Raw genomic sequence first — 17438 nt, forward strand, 5'->3', positions numbered from 1 at the left:
CGTACGAACTAATCGATCACTGGATTGCTCAACTTGTAGAAGAAAAATTGGTTGGCCTTTTGTGCAACATCATAAAATTTACTGATTTCCAATATTGCCAGTAGTGTCAATATTCTGTTCATTTTATTTTCAGACGTGGATGAATGCTTGGATAACAATGGTGACTGTGACCACAATTGCATCAACACAGAGGGGAGCTATTATTGCACCTGCCAACCTGGTTACACGATTCTTGGTGACAACCGGACGTGTGAAGCAGAAACTCGTGCAGTGCTCAGACCCCCTCCTCGGGAATCGTCAAGGCTAGATTCTTGCAGCGCTAGTTGCGAAACAGTTTCTCGCCTGCAAAGGAAGTTAAACCGACTGGAAGAGAAGGTACAGTACATGTTGAGATCATAGGCACCGATTCGGGGGAGACACTTTCTGTCCCCCACGAAGTATCGCAGTTAAGAATTAATTTTTATTTGAAATAGATGCAGATAATCACGTTATGCATGGGAAATATTTGTAAGCCTTGTTTTTTTAAAATGATCAACTCGTTCAGTAGATGATTGAGATTGATTAGAATACAAAAGGCTGAGTACAATAGAATAGCACAGGAGGTGGCGATCCCAACTAAAGAAATGAGTGGCTAAGCAATAATATGAAAATTATTTTCCAGAAAACTCATTTTGCAAGCGGATTTTTGTTGCAACTGCTTCTATACTGACAGCATATACAGTAATAGTTTCGAATCGAAACGCCCTAATGGCAACTGTCTGTAACTGCACATGTATCCAAATGAATTATGTATTAATGAATATATATAGTCATAAAGTTTCTGTGAGCAAAGTAGTTATTAGTTCATTTAGTACATTTAGTACATTTGAGTACATTTAGTACATTTCTACATGTCGCACGGAGGATGTCCAGCCGATACTCGATTTCCCGCCAGGTTGCCTGTAGCATGTCCCAATGGCAACTGTAATCATTTCACGAAGCTGTTCCACAGTTGTCACTTTGGTTGAATACGCCATGTCCTTGACATACCCCCACAGATACGACATTGACGTCCACGTCAGTTCTTCCAGCACGATGGAGCACCTCCACACTGGCATTTGGCAGTCCGGGCCAGATTGGATGAGGAATTTCCAAACAGATGGATTAAAAGAGGTGGTCCAATTCCCTGGCCACCCCGAACGCCTGACATTACCCCTGTAGGGGTATGCCAAGGTCATGGTGTATTCAACCAAAGTGAATAATGAAAAGATTGAGAAAGATCGTGTTTAAAAGGCTCAAAAACTACAAAATACAGTGGCAAGTTTTCTAATGAAAGTCTCTTCATTTAGAGCCTCAATCATTATTATATCAGCTCTTCAGTGTAAGAAATAAATACTTGAAAATGATAAACAAGTAAACATATTCTCGGCTGGAAAAATGAAACAACATTGGACTGTAGTTTATTTGCAAACATCACAATTGTTGAAATGCGGTTCTTCGTTTCAGAGCCCTGAACACGAATCGTGGCCCATTTCTTGCAATCGATGCATTGTACCATGTTTCCTTCCACTGTTTCTTCACATAGGAAGTAATACCAACCATTGTGTGTCATTTTCAGCCTGAGTTTTATCTTTCAGTTTCTTAGATCTAATTGTAGGAGGCCTCATGGTTGTTGTTTGAGTCTTTTCATCTGTTTCTTTGTGTGACTCATTGCCTGCGATGAGGTTGGAGGACCCTGCCTCTCCATAAACGCGAATCTTCGTAGAGTTTTAGCGAGATGCTCACTTCTTTTCTTCTGCATTAATTTTCCTCTAGTTCGTGCGTCCAGTACATACAACCTTTTGGGGACCTCTCGGAGACTCGCCCTGCAACTGGTTTTGTTCTGTCCGGTCTACACGTCGACAAGGGGCTTACTTTGGGGTTTTCTAACCAGATTCCTTGAAGATTTTTCTCCATTTCAGAGGTTGGGACACCCTCGTGGGATTTTCTAACCAGATTCCTTGAAAATGTTTCTCCATTCCAGACGCTAGGTTTTTCAGGTGATTCTGGAGCAGGACAATTTATCCTTTCATCTCGATTCTTCGGAATTCCATATTCTTTACAACATGTATTTAATCCAGTTTTTCCCTCCTTATATTCAACCAAAGCAGATTTCATGTTCTCAGAATTACCTGGTAAAATAATATTACTGCATGACATAATATGACTTGCAAAGGCCGTAGCTACGTGTAAATTTAGTAAATAACACTATATCTTAAAACTCTCACAATGTAAGGAATATTACATATTGCTTTTCTTTTTTTTTACTTCCGAGTTATCTTCAGTAAAGGAGTTCACCAAGTAGAATTTATAAAAGAAGTAACTATAGTTATTCATAATTTCAACTTCGTTGATCGACATTGACAAACACTTTGAATTTTTCATCCAATAAATGCATATACTTCTTTGCAGATTCTAGCTCTGAGTACGGCAATTCGGTTGTATAGCTTTGCTGCTGGGCCCCCGGGTCCCGAAGGGCCACCAGGACCTGCAGGGCCCCGTGGATTTCCTGGTAAGTATTTATTCTCACATGGAATTTACTGGAACACCATTATTATTATAGTCCTCCTCCGTCCGGGCGGTCTAAGGCTCTGTGCTTTGGACTCCGACTGCGGGACGGCATGGGTTCCAGTCCGCCTGGATTCAGTCTCTGGGTTTTCGGCCTGTGTATAGGACCGGTGGCAACCCACCATCGTGAGTAAATTGGGGAACTACAAGTGAGTGAGTAGCGTAACCCGGTCTGGAAAATCTCCTACAACGACTGAGGGTTTGACGTGCTAACCCCACTTCACTCCATTTCCGAGTGAAGATCTTCACAGCTCTAGGTTGGATTGTGGGAGGGAGACTGGCAGTCGGGAGATAGGCCAAAGCCCTTCCAGGGCTGTCGAGCCACGGGTTACCGTTATTATTAATTTAATCCTGTGCTCAAAGTGGAAACTTCTAGATTGGCGGATGTTTTCTTGAGCTTTGGAGACGCTTTACGTAATTCTGCCTAGTTTGGAGATGCCCCGCCCATCAACTTTGAGCACAGATCAAAACAATTTGCTAGTAATGGTAAAAACTGCAATTTGTGCTTGACGTTTCGACACACTTTATACAGCGCGTTCCGCTTAGAGGGATCGAGAAATAAATGCTCACAGTTTAAAAGCATATTGTTATTATTTTAATTTTACGAGATGCATAAACTGTCCGAGTTATACAACAATATTGAATATACGTGCTTGCACATGCACAAGCATTACAACGTATTAAAAATACAGCTGCACTAGTCACTCTAGAGATGCTGCACAGCATGTTTAGATGTCTGTCAGGGCGCAACCATCGAGTTGCATTGACCATTTTCCTAAACTCGGAGAGTCTCTACATCAAAAGTTGTGTTAAAAAACATTTACACTTCAAATTATCAATTGTTTCTCAATCCCTCATAACGGAACACGCTGTATGTATCTCTCTCCACATCAGTGGTGTTATTTCGGGAGCGTTATTGGACTTGACCTCCAAAATATTACACAGAAGAAAATTACAAATTTTACGACAAAACTTCGCATTTCTTCCAAATACCTTTCTAAAATTGTAATAATACAGTCCATGTACTATATCTGTTTATATGTGTTTGTGGGAATGTGGAAATACAACCAATACAGTTTATAACCCATCTTCTTACTTTAAAGGTGCTACTGGAAAACCAGGTTCACCAGGAGCCAGAGGCTTACCCGGTGAACCAGGCGTTGCTCCAGTGATTCATGAGAAAGAGAAGTACCACGAGAAATATGACTCTTACGTTCAAGACAACAACAATTTCTGTCGCTGTAAGAGAGGGCCTATTGTAAGTTTGATTTACATTTTATATAGTTTAGGCTTTAGAGTGATAGTGAAAGAATTGGCTGCAAGCAATATTACAGATTCGATATATGGCACACGGACCTATCACTTTAATTGTTCTTATGATTATGTAAAATTGCTAAATTCCTTTATGCATAAATCTTGTGTATATAAAGAAATTAGAAGCAGATATAATTCAAGAAATGCATGTTACGATTCTATTCATAAACTTTTATCTCTTATAGGTTGATTGGTTGAGTTTGGTTTTAAGTTTACTTTATGCACAGAAAGACTAATCGTGACTGGACCAATAGTTTAAAGTGGGATCCGAGCCACTATGTGCCTCCACCTGGCATCGAACCCGAACCCCTTGATTACAAGGTGACGACGTTACCATTAAGTCATTGTGGAGGCCCATTTATCTCTTGTTTAATATAAAATGAATTAAGGTTAAAATATGCATACACAGTAGCGTGCCGAGGATTTTCGAAAGGAAGGGGGAGTGGGTTACGTATATTTTTTTAGTAGTCAGCCATCATTTTGCCATCTTTTCCTGCTTTTGACGTTCTGGAACAAAGCGGCGGAGGAAGAATTATGACTTCCACGAACCTCCCCTTGGACACGCCACTGTACATACAAGACACTAATTATGCCTGTAGTTTTGAATGGATATGAAACGTCATGGCCCCTTTCACTAAAAGTTTTGAAAATTAAATTTTAAGAAAAATAATTTGACCTAAAGAGATGAAACATGTGAACGGAGAAGGTTACATAATACTGAACTACACGCACTGAAGGAAATTGGTGTCGACGCTCGAGCAAGAGAGTTTATTTTTGTTCAAAGTAGGGGGCAAGCTGCCTTTGTGAAGTGCACAACCACATTTTAGAGTCGCGACTACCAAGAGAAGCGCCAAGAATTACATCGAAATTTATATCGAGAACATTATTTTTACTATAGCCTGCAGTAGTTAAGTTGCCTGTATTAATCGACAATTATCTTGAAATAAAAATTAATTTTTAAAATTTTCATTTTAGGGGCGTACTGGAGCTACCGGGAAGGAAGGAAGAAAAGGAGAAAAAGGAGATGAAGGACAGACGGGCGCTAAGGGGGAGCCTGGCTCATTTGACTTCTTGTTACTTCTTATGGCGGATGTAAAACATGATATTCAACAGCTCCAAGAAAAAGTTTTCAAGCAAGACAGGTAATAATTTTTTTTGACAGCCTTATGGTAATCAATTTCTTATGATAAACATCTTAATGTTCAAGTCATTGCTTTACCTTAATCTTAACGCTTTCTTACGTTGCGCGCGTCCACAGATAGAAATTATTAAATAGTCTACGGCCAGCCGAGAATTCGGTATAATTTGCGGGTACTAATTTTCCTTTATGCCACAGTGTAAGGATACGAAAAACACATGATTGCCATTTCAATGTGGTAGCTAATAGAAATGGCGGCCAATCCAAAATGGCGGATGTTGACTTTTGAAAAACGACTATATCTCTGAAACTAATGGTCCGATTTCAACGTTCTTTTTAAACGAAAGCGCGAAAGCGTGCGATGCGTTCTATAAATAAAGTTATCTTAGATTTTTCGATATTAGCAACCGTTAATTAGTAAATCGCAGATTAGTTAAAAAATTCGTATTTCTTTACTAATAATTTTATGTTTATCATTAAATTACTAATAACCTAGGCATCTGAGAAGAAAGTGTTCCAAACAAAAAATGTAGTGCAAACTCTTATCTTTAATTTGACATATTGCACTTGTTGGTTTTGACCTCAGAATTTATAAGAAAAAAATAAAACGAATTAATTTTGTAGGGTGTGCAGCGAATGCTTCTAGCCGAATGTTCGTTTAGTCCTACTTAATTGCACCTATTGTAACTGGCATCAACTATTGAACCATGTATTTATGTTAGATAACTGAAATAACATTTAATAATAATAAAATTAACAGTAATTTTATTATTAATAATAATACTATTATCATCATTAGCAGTAAATAGTTGCAGTACTAACTAATAACGAATAATTTTGTTTACATGTACCGGTGTCCATGGAAGAACGTTATTGATTGATTGAAATTAAAATGTTGGGTGCGTCAGCACTTACTACTTTAGATTTAGATTTATTCTTTCTTTCATGTGCGAGTCATAAGCTGTACGCACTACATAACATTTCGATTTTTCTACAATACATACACACATACACACACACACATATATAGGCTATATATTGTATTTAGTTTATCTTATATGCTGTCTCTTAGTTAGTCCCCTATGTATACATATTCTTTCCCTTCCCCTAACAGCTCATTCACTCCACTCGTTCTTCTTCCAGTCTTTCTTCCTTCTTCCTCACCTCACTTCTCTTTTCCTTCACTTTCACCAAAAACACTCCCACTTCCTCCAACTTTTCCACACTTGCTGCACTCTTTTCCACAACTAATTTGAGCACTTCTTCTTTTCCCACACCCTCCAGCCATTTGTCCTGCAGGGCGCGCGTTCCCAGGCAAGCAAACAGATGATCCCGTCATCCCCATTACATATTATACATTCATATGTACAGGGTGGGCGAAAAGTCCCTTTACATGTTAATAGCATAGTACAGTTAGACATGCAGATAAACATTGTTATGAATACAAAACAGTATATTTTTTAAATTTCAACCTTTATTTTGAATAAACAATGTCTGGTTAACATTAACATTTATTGTGAATAACATATTAACATTGTTACAAAGGTTCAAGGTTCATTGATCAACAACGTCAGTGTGCACTCCTCCATGTTCGATGCAAAGGTTGATGCGTCGCCATGTTCTTGTGTGCATCCGCTGCAGCATATGAGGGGTGATCCATTCAAATGCCAATGCGAACTCAGTCTTTCAGTTGATCGTCGTTTACGAACGTCTTCTATTATTATGCCCCATAGTGCATTGTCCGGTGTGGTAAGGTCTGGGCTTCGTGGAGGCCATGGCAACGGTGCTGGAAGGTCTCGTGATCCACGTCCAATCCAGCTGTTTGGAAACAGTTCATTTAGCCATTTGCGGACACTCACAGCAAAATGTGGTGGAGCACCGTCTTGTTGAAGTGTAACGATGTCAGCTATTACTCTTGCCGTTAATTCTGGAAGCAACCACGTGTTAATCGTGTGAAGATAGCTGTGCTGGTTCACAGGACCATAAAAGAAATATGGTCCAAGCAGATGGTCTGCCGTTATCCCTGCCCAAATCATAACATGCGGCGGATTGCACTCGATTTCCTCATAAAAGTGCGGATTGTCTTTTGTCCAAAAAAAGACGTTACGTTTTCGTGAGCTACGATAAATCGCACACTATTCAGAGAATATAACGTGGTTTTTTTTAATCATTTGCATGCGGGAAGCGTGCGAGCAGCATTTCACATGCATGCACACGTTGCTCCAAGTGACGATCACTCAACTCATTCACTGAGCATTGCCGAAAACATGAAACGTTCAAGTCTTTCCGCATGTGGTCTCGCATAGTCGATCGCGGGATGCCTAATTCTGCAGACCGCTTACGGGTTGACTTCATTGGCGATCGTTCAATTGATTCCGCCACAGCAGCACAAGTTTCGGTGCGAGTCGTAGGCCTTCCGCTACGTGGTGCATCGAGAGCACTTCCCGTCGCAAAGGTTTTCTTCTCCCATGCGAATAACGTTGGTCGTGATGGCGGCGGTTTTCCAAAGTCCCTCAATATGTCTGTCATTGTCTCCTTCGTGTTCTGACGTTCGTGAACCCACACAGAAACCACCAAACGCTCCTCAACAGTGAAAGCACTTGTATCCGCCATGGTTTCACTCTCTCGACTGAATGCAGTGGACCAGTTCTTCTGCCACGTCCTTCCCACACTAACCGAAGTGAACGTGACATGCGCAGATCTCAGCTTATGGCGGGAAATTCTTATCTCAACAATCTGCAATTGTAATTGAGCCGCGGTGGCTCAGTCGGTAACGCGTCTGACTACCATGCTAAAGGTCCCGGTTTCGATCCCCGGCCGGTTCAAATCCGGAAACTTTTCTAACGTTGGTAGCAGCCCCGGCGCCCACCCAGCGTCGAATGACATGGGTACCTGGGGGAAACCTTGGGAGGTAAAGGCGGTCAGGGGCGTGATGCTGATCACATCACCCCCACTCACGACCGGATCAAGAAAGTGTGGGGCGTTACTCCCACACCCCCTATACGCCTTCATGGCGTGGTGCTAAGCACAGGGGAGCACTTTACCTTTTTTTTTACAATCTGTAATAGAACAACAATAATGTAAAATAATAAATAATAATAAAGAGTCAATCTGCTCTACAATAGTAAAAAATATACTGTTTTTGTATTCATAACAATGTTTATCTACATGTGTAACTGTACTATGCTACGGGTAAGTACGACAATATGGATGAATGAAAAACTGATGAAAAGTGACACAAACACAGTGAAACGTCCTTGTCTTACTAGGTAGAAACACTGACTTCGTAACGTGGGCAAATTATTTTATTCATGTATATATGTGTGTGTGTGTGTGTATGTATGTGTGTGTGTGTATATATATATATATAAAGCATGTGAGTGTTAATAACAAGAAATTTGCTAGAAAAACTTTCATCGGCTTGAAAATACTTAATTTTCTATCCGTAATATACTATTCTTAAATACGTAATTTTCTACAAAATTTTATAGCGGCATGGCCGTCCAGAAGGAAGTGCAAGGATGGTCGCCACCCCACCTCCCTTTCTGGAAAACTATTATTTCAGATGTATGAGTTGATTTCAGTCACAGTAATTTACATCCATTATTATAATAGGGATGTAGGAACGTGATAATTTCAAACTCGAGTGGCGTTTTGTGAGAGGGCAACATTATTACGGGGTAATATGCCTCGTTTACCCGCCTGATAAAAATACATTGTTTCCCCCCTCCCTGGAAAAAATCTGCGGACGTCACCTTGCACCCCAGTGCGCACGCCTATGCCGCCCGCCGCCCCGATAACGTAGTTCATCTGCTACTATTAGATCATCGGATTTTGTAGCAGATCTTCAGGTTTCCCAAGGAACAATCTCCCGAATTTTTCAGGTCTGACCTGGCAACACTGCCCGAGCACCGATAACGACAGGGAAGATGCGCGAACGCTTTTGACGGAAGGTTTTTTTCCCTTGTGGTCGAGGTATACATCCCTCTCTTTTCACCGCACTGTGTCTCCACCCCCAGTCTCAGCCATACTAATCCCTCTCTTCTTTCCTTGCTTACTGTTTTCATATAATTTGCTTGTCCCCATTCCCGAATGTCCCTTGTCTGGAGGTCTAGTGATATTTTAGTTGCAGTTTCCATCATTAATTCTTGCCGATCTATATCAGTGTTCCTTGGTCTACGTGCTCTTCTTCCCATACCCATCCCAACCCGATTTCGAATAGTTTACCCTTAACTGCTTTTGCCAACGAGCCCATTTCCCCTCCCCTTACTTCAGTAGCGAAGTGTAGTCTTACGAAGGAGGCAAGCAATGTTTCAGTACAACAAAACATGTAGTACAACGACATGCCGAGGGGAAAGATTCAAGGTTTATAGCCTCATTTACCCAGTCGCTGGATTTGTCAAAATATCGTAATAAAGTGACTGTACTAAAAATAAACCATATGATCCGCAAACGTCACATTTACTTTTTAAAAAAAATCCAGGTAACGTTATTCATATGATATTAAACGTTTTGCATATGCGAACTTTCCGCATACGACTAAAGGGAGACGGAATTTCTTACTTACTTATTAGTACCTTTATTTGTTCATTATTATTTAATATGGTCAAACGGTGACCAAACCGATTTAGATAAAAAAAATGGGAATCATTTGTTTATTTTACGCTGCATGATGTAATTTAGTATTTTTGGGCACCCTAAAAACCGCATTGGAGTAACTTAAACACTAAATAAAAAGTTAAACACAAACAATAAAAAATTCATTTCAAAGCAAAGAAACACATGCATAGACGATGTACTCACCACAATAAATTTCAAACTCTTGGTGTTGGTCGACCCCCTTCCACGATTTTCATTTTAACACTTATCTCTCTCGAGCTAAACGAAGCAATTTTCAATTGCCTTAATACACCCGCACTTCACATCAACCGTTCCTAAATACGCGTTCATTCCGATAAATTCACAGCACAAAACACGAAGCAACAAACACTCACACTATCCCACGCGCTTTCCACAACTGCAAATGCAAGCATCCACACAAGATCACTTTGAAAATCTCTGAAACAACAGAAAGTGATACCAACCTATTTCCTTAATTTTATCCGTCACAAAGGAAAGATATATCAGTTTGGAGATAAAAATTACGCGGAGGAATCAGAATCATTTCAGCAGAACGAGTATGTACATTAATATTTAAGTAATAAAATGTCATTCAATGGCGTGCCCGGGGCGAAGGGGGGGGGGGGGTGGATGGTAGACATAACCCCCTTTTGGCCCAGTATATCTAAGAAAAAACGTCAAAGGAAGGAAAAGATGACAAAATGGGGACCGTAAAAAGACCCTGGGAACACCACTTGCGTCATAATAATAGAACTTAAAACATATTCGGGCCTCCCCGATGGCGCAGTGGTAGTGTCGTCGCCTTGTAATCAAGGGGTTCCGGGTTCGATACCCGGTGGAGGCACAAGTGTTTCAGATACCATTTTAAACTGTAGGTCCAGTCCCGATTAGCCTTACTGTGCATAAAGTGGACTTAAAACAACAAATCAATCAATCAATCATTAAAACATATTCTTGTGCTCATAATATGCAGAATGTATACGATTTACTTCTATGCCATGTACAAATATCAGTAGATAGTTCTTTCTCAGATAGCTTTATTTTCACCCCAAGTTTTATTCAAAAGCAGTCAATTTATTGATTGTAAAATTTGTGAAAGAGCTCACTTGAATTACTGAGTAAATAATTTGGCAGTTGCAAACACTGGTAGCGGTCAACACTTCTGGCGTAATTTGAGCTGGACCGACCAGGAAGCAGGGTGCAGGACCAAGGTCCGTCCAATCTTCCCTCCCTCCCTGAGAAAACTCTTCACGGGGGTGCAGAAATTCCACTGCCCCAACTCCCAATGTCAACTTTTTTGTACTCGTTTTACATTTCGCGAAATCTAAAATAATTTGTAATATAATATGATATATATGGAATTTAGAACAGTGATAATAACTTCTTTTAGTTATTTTATGACTAACAATTATTATTATATTTGCGATCTTGTTTACGTGTTCATGAAGACAAATATTCGTTACTAGTTTTTGCTGGCAACGTACCCATAGATGAATCCTTCTGCTTTCGGTTGAACTCGGCTATTTTCGGGAATCACGCAAGCTCGGAAAGCACAGCTTTTTGTAGAAGCTTTGTGGACGGGTTCCACCAGAATTTCACGCTTCGCCATGTGACTCCTTCGGAGGCCTTATTTTCCCGCAGAACGGCTGCAAGCATTGAGGCTGGTGCTTGCTACAGAGCTGCTGGGGGAGTTTGCGGCCGCATTTTTTCGCGAAATCGAGTGCGATGGAAACTAAATACGGTTAGAACATTAAGTACATTAAATGATATTCGAATTATGCAAGCAGTGCTTGCATTGCTTGTACTATATCTTCGCCTCTGCCTTAGTTGTTGTACGAGAGCCTTCCCTATATTTGGTTAATTATATTTTCCCCTTTTGCCCCCAAGATTTCGCACCCATACCCAACGGAAGATATTAATAGGGCTCGATATAGCTTATCGACGAAGCTCATTTCATAGTTTTGCAGTTTTCTTGTTATTCCCATTATTGTGTCCGTTACAGTTCGCGCCTTCCCCCTCACTGTTTGTAAGTGTCTCGCCCATGTTCCTGTCATAGTGATTTTTAGATCCAAGTAATTTATCCGTTTAACCCTTTCCAGTTCTTGACCCATAAAGTTCCACTTCTCTCCCTTCCCATACACACACACATTTTTAAACACAACAATTTTCATTTCGGCCTCATTTACTTTTAACTTAGAGTCACGGCTGAACTTTTCCAACCCGCCGAGCGATCTTTGCAGCCCTGCTTTTGTCTCCGAGATCAGAACAACGTCGTCCGCGAACAGGAAAGCCGGAACCTTGGCCGTCCCGACCTTTGGGGTGTCACCGTCTTCCCCCTCTACATATGTGACAATGTCATTTATATAGAGTATAAACAGGAGTAAGGATAAAACATATCCTTGCTTCACACCCGCCCCCGATTTTCTATTTTCAGTCACCGTTGTTGCCTGGCATCTGACACAGAACTCCACCTTCCTATATATCGCTCTTAACGCGTTAACCATAGTCGCCGACATTCCCATGTGCCACAGTTTCTCCCATAGTTTGTCCCTGTTTATTGCGTCGAAAGCTTTGCGAAAATCGACAAAACATGTGTATAGTTTACGCCCCTTTTTCCTTAGCCGTTCGTCTATCAGTGTTTGCAGTATAAATATGTTGTCTATTGTGTTGCATTTGTTCCGGAAACCGGTTCGTAACGGCGTGAATTTGTCAAATATATCCGCCCACTTCTTAATTTTCGAACATAACAGACTGGTATACACCTTGCTCATAACCGGGAGTAGAGAGAAGCCCCTGTAATTATTCGGTTTTTGCATATCCCCTTTTCCCTTGTAGATAGGACAAATAATGGACTCACTCCAGAAATCCGGAAAAGTACCTTTTCTGTACATATTATTAAATAATTTCGATGTTAAATTTATCTTGTCGTCGCTTTCTAGGCCAGTTTTTACCATTTCCCCTAAGATTTCGTACGCCCATGACGCCTTCCCATTTTTAAGGTTGTTTCTTGCCTGTTTACGTCTGTTGCCTTAATTTCCTCATCCAGAATTGTGGCCGCGGTGGCTCAGTCGGTAACGCGTCTGACTACCATGCTAAAGGTCCCGGGTTCGATCCCCGGCCGGTTCAAATCCGGGAACTTTTCTAACGATGGAAGCGGCCCCGGCGCCCACCCAGCGTCGAATAACATGGGTACCTGGGGGAAACCCTGGGGGGGTAAAGGCGGTCAGGGGCGTGATGCTGATCACATCACCCCCACTCACGACCGGATCAAGAAAGTGTGGGGCGTTACCCCCACACCCCCTATACGCCTTCATGGCGTGGTGCTATGCACAGGGGAACACTTTACCTTTTTACCTTTAGAATTGGAGTATAAGTACCTAGAAAGCGCTGAAAAATACCTTCCTACAGTTTTGTACCTCTGGTCCCTTGTACAACTCTTCGAAATATCTGTCCCAGATTGCTGGTTCAATGTCACCCCCTCCTCCCTTTCCCCCTTTTAATATTTTTTATGACTGCCCACATCTCCCCGCTGTTTTTCTTCTCTATCGCCACGTCTAGCGTTTGCGTATTCTTGCACCTCCAGTCTTCCCTCGCTTCTTCCAAGTTTTGTTTGTATTTTTTTCTTCGATCTAAGTAAACAAACTTTCTATCTTCGCTGTTAAACTTGCGGTATTCTCGCATAGATTTTTGCAGGAGCTCTCTCGTGCTCTTGCATTTTGCATTATCCCCCCCCCCCCCCCGGTTCTCGTAAGGTTTGTTTCTTGTGCTCGCATGTGCAGCCCCGCCCTCGTTAGACTATGCTGCAACAATTTAACCGCCCTCCCTGATTCCCCGCTTTCTATCTCGCTCTCTATTTGTGGTTTGAGCATAGATGTATTTCCGTCCCCCATAATTTCTCTCATTCTTTCCCGCCCGCCCTCGTTCCATTTGAATTTCAGTATTGTTCTGGTGGCGACTTCCCTTCCCCCTCCTCCGTTTCCCCTCCCGTCGTCCGTGTTGCCGATCTCAGAGACAAAATGATTGGAAAGTGATGCGATTCAATTCTTTCTCCTATTTGGAAGTCTCTCAGTTCCGTTAGTAGTTCCCTGGAGAAATTGTAATCGGTAACGCTTTTACCCGATTTTGCCACAAACGTAAATTCCCCCTCCCGATCACCGAAATATTTCCCATTTAGTATTTCTAAATTCATCGCCTCGCAAAGTTGTACCAGTTCCCTCCCGCCCGTGTTAATAACTTTATCTTTACTTCTCCTTTCCACCCCCTTCCCCCCTCCGTTTCGACCATGGTATCTTCAGCTCCAATCCTAGCATTCAAATCCCCTAGTACTAGTATCTCTGCATTTGGGTATTTCTCTGTTATATTCTGGAAGCAAATGTGAAGATTTTTGAAGAATTGATCTGAATAGAATTTATAATTTTTTGGTGGTCTGTAAGCCACTACGATACACAGTTGCCAATTGTTAATATCTGCTTTGAAAGCAACAAGTCTCCTACATCCCGTTTCAATTTCCTCTATTTTGTGTTTATAGTCATCCTTAAAGTTCACGAGAATCCCTCCCGCGTGCCTCCCCCTCTTCCCCACCCTTTGCGCGCCCTGCAGAATGCTTGCACCCGTCACATTATAGAGATACAAGCCCCTTACCATAGATAATATAATCAACATGTGTCTCTGAGGACATAAATCTCCTTACCCAGGTTAAAAACGAAGGCTGTATAGGGACACTCAGCACATGTAAGGACGAAACGCAGGATAACACAGCCCTACAGAGGATTTTACTGGCCGTAGGTCATGACGCCAGAGCCTTGTTGGCCTGCAAGACTGCAATTTTAGTCCAGGGTGTAGTACGTGGAAGTGAGGACGACATTTACGTGTGTTCAGAAACGGTCACCCCTTACACCTTACACCCAGAAAGAACATTAGAACATGCCATTACCGTTTAATAGTTGTTACAGTCGCAACGTCTGCTTTCATGAAAGTCAAATCTATAATAATGCCGGCTTTAGACGAAAGCATTAATTTCCTTCAACATTTTTGCTAGCATAAATACTACGTAAATGCTTCCAAAAATCTTATAACAGATAGTACTTTACACGAAAGCATTTCATGGAACATTTTGGTTCGCTATTGCAATTACAATGTACAATACATACAGCACGAAAGGCACGTCGCTGTGTGCACGGTGTTTACAATTGAAATAGCTAAAATATTCTTCCATACGTGTACAGTAAACGTTGTAAGGTGTGTATTTTATCAGCGCCATTCTTCTCTACCTAAAACCATTTAATAGGAAGCGATATTCCTCTCGGTTGAATAGTTATCGTATTTTAGAAGTGTGAAATGATACGTTGTTTACATCTCATGCGGCCACCATTACACCTGCACTCATGACCTAGAGGTCGCTTCTGATTGGTTATGCTGCGAAAAATGCTACGGAAATAGGACGGGTTCTATCCTTGAGAAATGCCATGAAATATGCCATTGCATCTGAAATGCAATAAGAATTTTCACTTTACACGGTAGCATTTTGGTCATGACACAAATGTTAAGGAAAATGCTTTCGTCTAAAGCTGGCCTAACAGAAGGCAAGCCTCTCTCTCTATCTAGATCTACAGCCCTTGGTGAGCCTTGGCCTCCTCCACAATCTGCCTCCATTCCACTCTGTCATCAATTCTTCTCCTCCATCCTTTAATTTTCATCGTCCGCAACTTTGCAGCAACGTCGTCTGTCCATCGAACTCGTGGTCTGCCCTTTCTTCTTGCGTGAGGAAGCTTTTCTCTCAACATTGTTCTTGGCATCCGGTCCTCAATCATTCTCTTTACATGTCCCAACCACTTTATTCTCTGATCTTTGACAAATCTCACTATATCCTGGCCTCTTATTAAATAATGTAGCTTTGCATTATATCTTACTCTCCAGCCATCATCTTCCTCACAGGTCCATATATCTCTCTTAATATTCGTCTCTCAAATATTCTGAGGGCATCTTCTCTTACAATTTTAAGTCCAATTCTCTGATCCTTAAGTGACAACTGGTTGTACCAGTGTTTTATAAGTTTTGATTGAGCTTTGTATTTCTTGTAATCAATCAGTCTATTTATGAGCATATGCTTATTTCCAAAATATGCACGATTGCTTGCCTGCATTTTTTTCTTTATCACTTTACTCATATCATTATCTTTATATACCATTGTTCCCAGATATCTTAAACAAGGAACTCCCTCAAACTTTTTCTCTCCAATTGTCAGATCTTGAGGTATTTTTCTGATCTGAGACTTAGACATTCTCATATACGTAGTCTTCTTTTTATTTACAGTGAGCCCCATTTTTATTGCTTCTCTATCCATTTGCTCATAAATTTGTTTAACTGTCTTTATTGGTCTAGTAATATCATCTCCATATGCGCAGATTTGACTGGACTTTCCAAATATTGTTCCCTTCTGGTCAACTACATTCAGTACTTTGTGCAATACCAGATTAAATAATACTGCCGAAAGGCAATCCCCCTGTTTCACTCCTGTATTGCATTCAAATTCTTCACTCAGTTTACTACTTACTTTCTTTCACTCTTGCCTTAGTAGTCTTATTATTTTGAGGCGGGTATTATACTCCTCAAGTACTTTAAACAGTTCATTCCGATTAACACTGTCAAAAGCCTGCCTGAAGTCAACAAATAAAAATGCAAATCCACATCATGTTCATAAAACTTCTCCATCATCTGTCTAATAATAAAATAAGAAGTGTGATGCCTCTGTAATTTCCACATATTAATTTATCACATTTCTTATAAATTGGGCATATTATTCCGGATTTCCATTTGTGGGTCATGGTTTCAGTTTCCCATATCATTACAATCAATCTATATATTGCCACCAACAAACTGCTACCACCAAGTTTAATAAGTTCATTATCACTTCAACCTCGCCTGGAACTCTATTATTGCTATTTTTTTCATTACAAATTCAACTTCTTCCATAGTAGGTACTTGTACCTTATGATCATCTCTATTCCCTATATTCCTATTATACTGCTCTTCTTCTTGGTCTCCCACTTTAGTATTCAAAATCTCTTTGAAGTGTTCTACCCATCTATTCAGTATCTGGTTCTCTTCTACAATTACTTCTCCATTCTTATGCTTACAACCTCCTATTCTTGGCTCACATCCTATTCCAGTTACGTGCGGTGACGTCGACACTTGAGGTAGCAATCAGTGGCGTGCCTAAGGGGGATTGATGAGGGTCACCCCCCTCCCTTTAGGGCCCAGTATTCCTAAGAAAAGAACGTCAAAGGTGGGAAAAGATTGCAAATTGAGGAATGACTACTAAAAAGCAACACGAAACTCCTATTTCCAAAATAAAAAAATATATAAATTTGATATGACTACTAAGCCAGAAATCATGGGTTCGAATCCTGGCCTGTCCACGGGTGTTCTTTGTGTGTCCCTTCATCAATTATATCCTATCATCTTCTCGATTAGGCAAAAGTGGCAGAAAAGCGAAGTAAAATATACCAAATCAAACACTCAATGGTTTGATTTGATTTTTGTTACTTAGCGTCACCTTATGTCACATTTGATTAATCGCGATGATGATACAATAAAATTGATGAAGGGACACACACAAATAACACCCATGCCCAGTTCAAGGTTCGAACCCGGAACCCGTACTGTCGTAGCGCGCTGTGATAACCACTCCCCCACGGACGTCTGCCGACAACAAAGACGACAGAAAAGCGCTAACCATTCGGATACGTGGGTATAGGTAAAGCAAACTGCATTTTTCCTC

General features: G+C 40.9%; 1 protein-coding gene across 1 annotated transcript in view; it reads left to right on the forward strand.

Moving 5' to 3' along the window:
• Window positions 1-17438, forward strand: part of LOC145985510 (collagen and calcium-binding EGF domain-containing protein 1-like) — a 30710-nt gene that overhangs the window by 4671 nt on the left and 8601 nt on the right. Inside the window, exons 2-5 of the mRNA XM_083119583.1 lie at window positions 134-375; window positions 2431-2530; window positions 3690-3844; window positions 4876-5042. Of these exons, the coding sequence (XP_082975709.1) occupies window positions 134-375; window positions 2431-2530; window positions 3690-3844; window positions 4876-5042 (664 nt within the window). The remainder of the gene's footprint in view (window positions 1-133; window positions 376-2430; window positions 2531-3689; window positions 3845-4875; window positions 5043-17438) is intronic.

This window comes from Lepisma saccharinum, chromosome 3, assembly GCF_977018435.1.
Source record: "Lepisma saccharinum chromosome 3, izLepSacc3.1, whole genome shotgun sequence".
Classification (NCBI taxonomy): Eukaryota; Metazoa; Arthropoda; class Insecta; order Zygentoma; family Lepismatidae; genus Lepisma; species Lepisma saccharinum.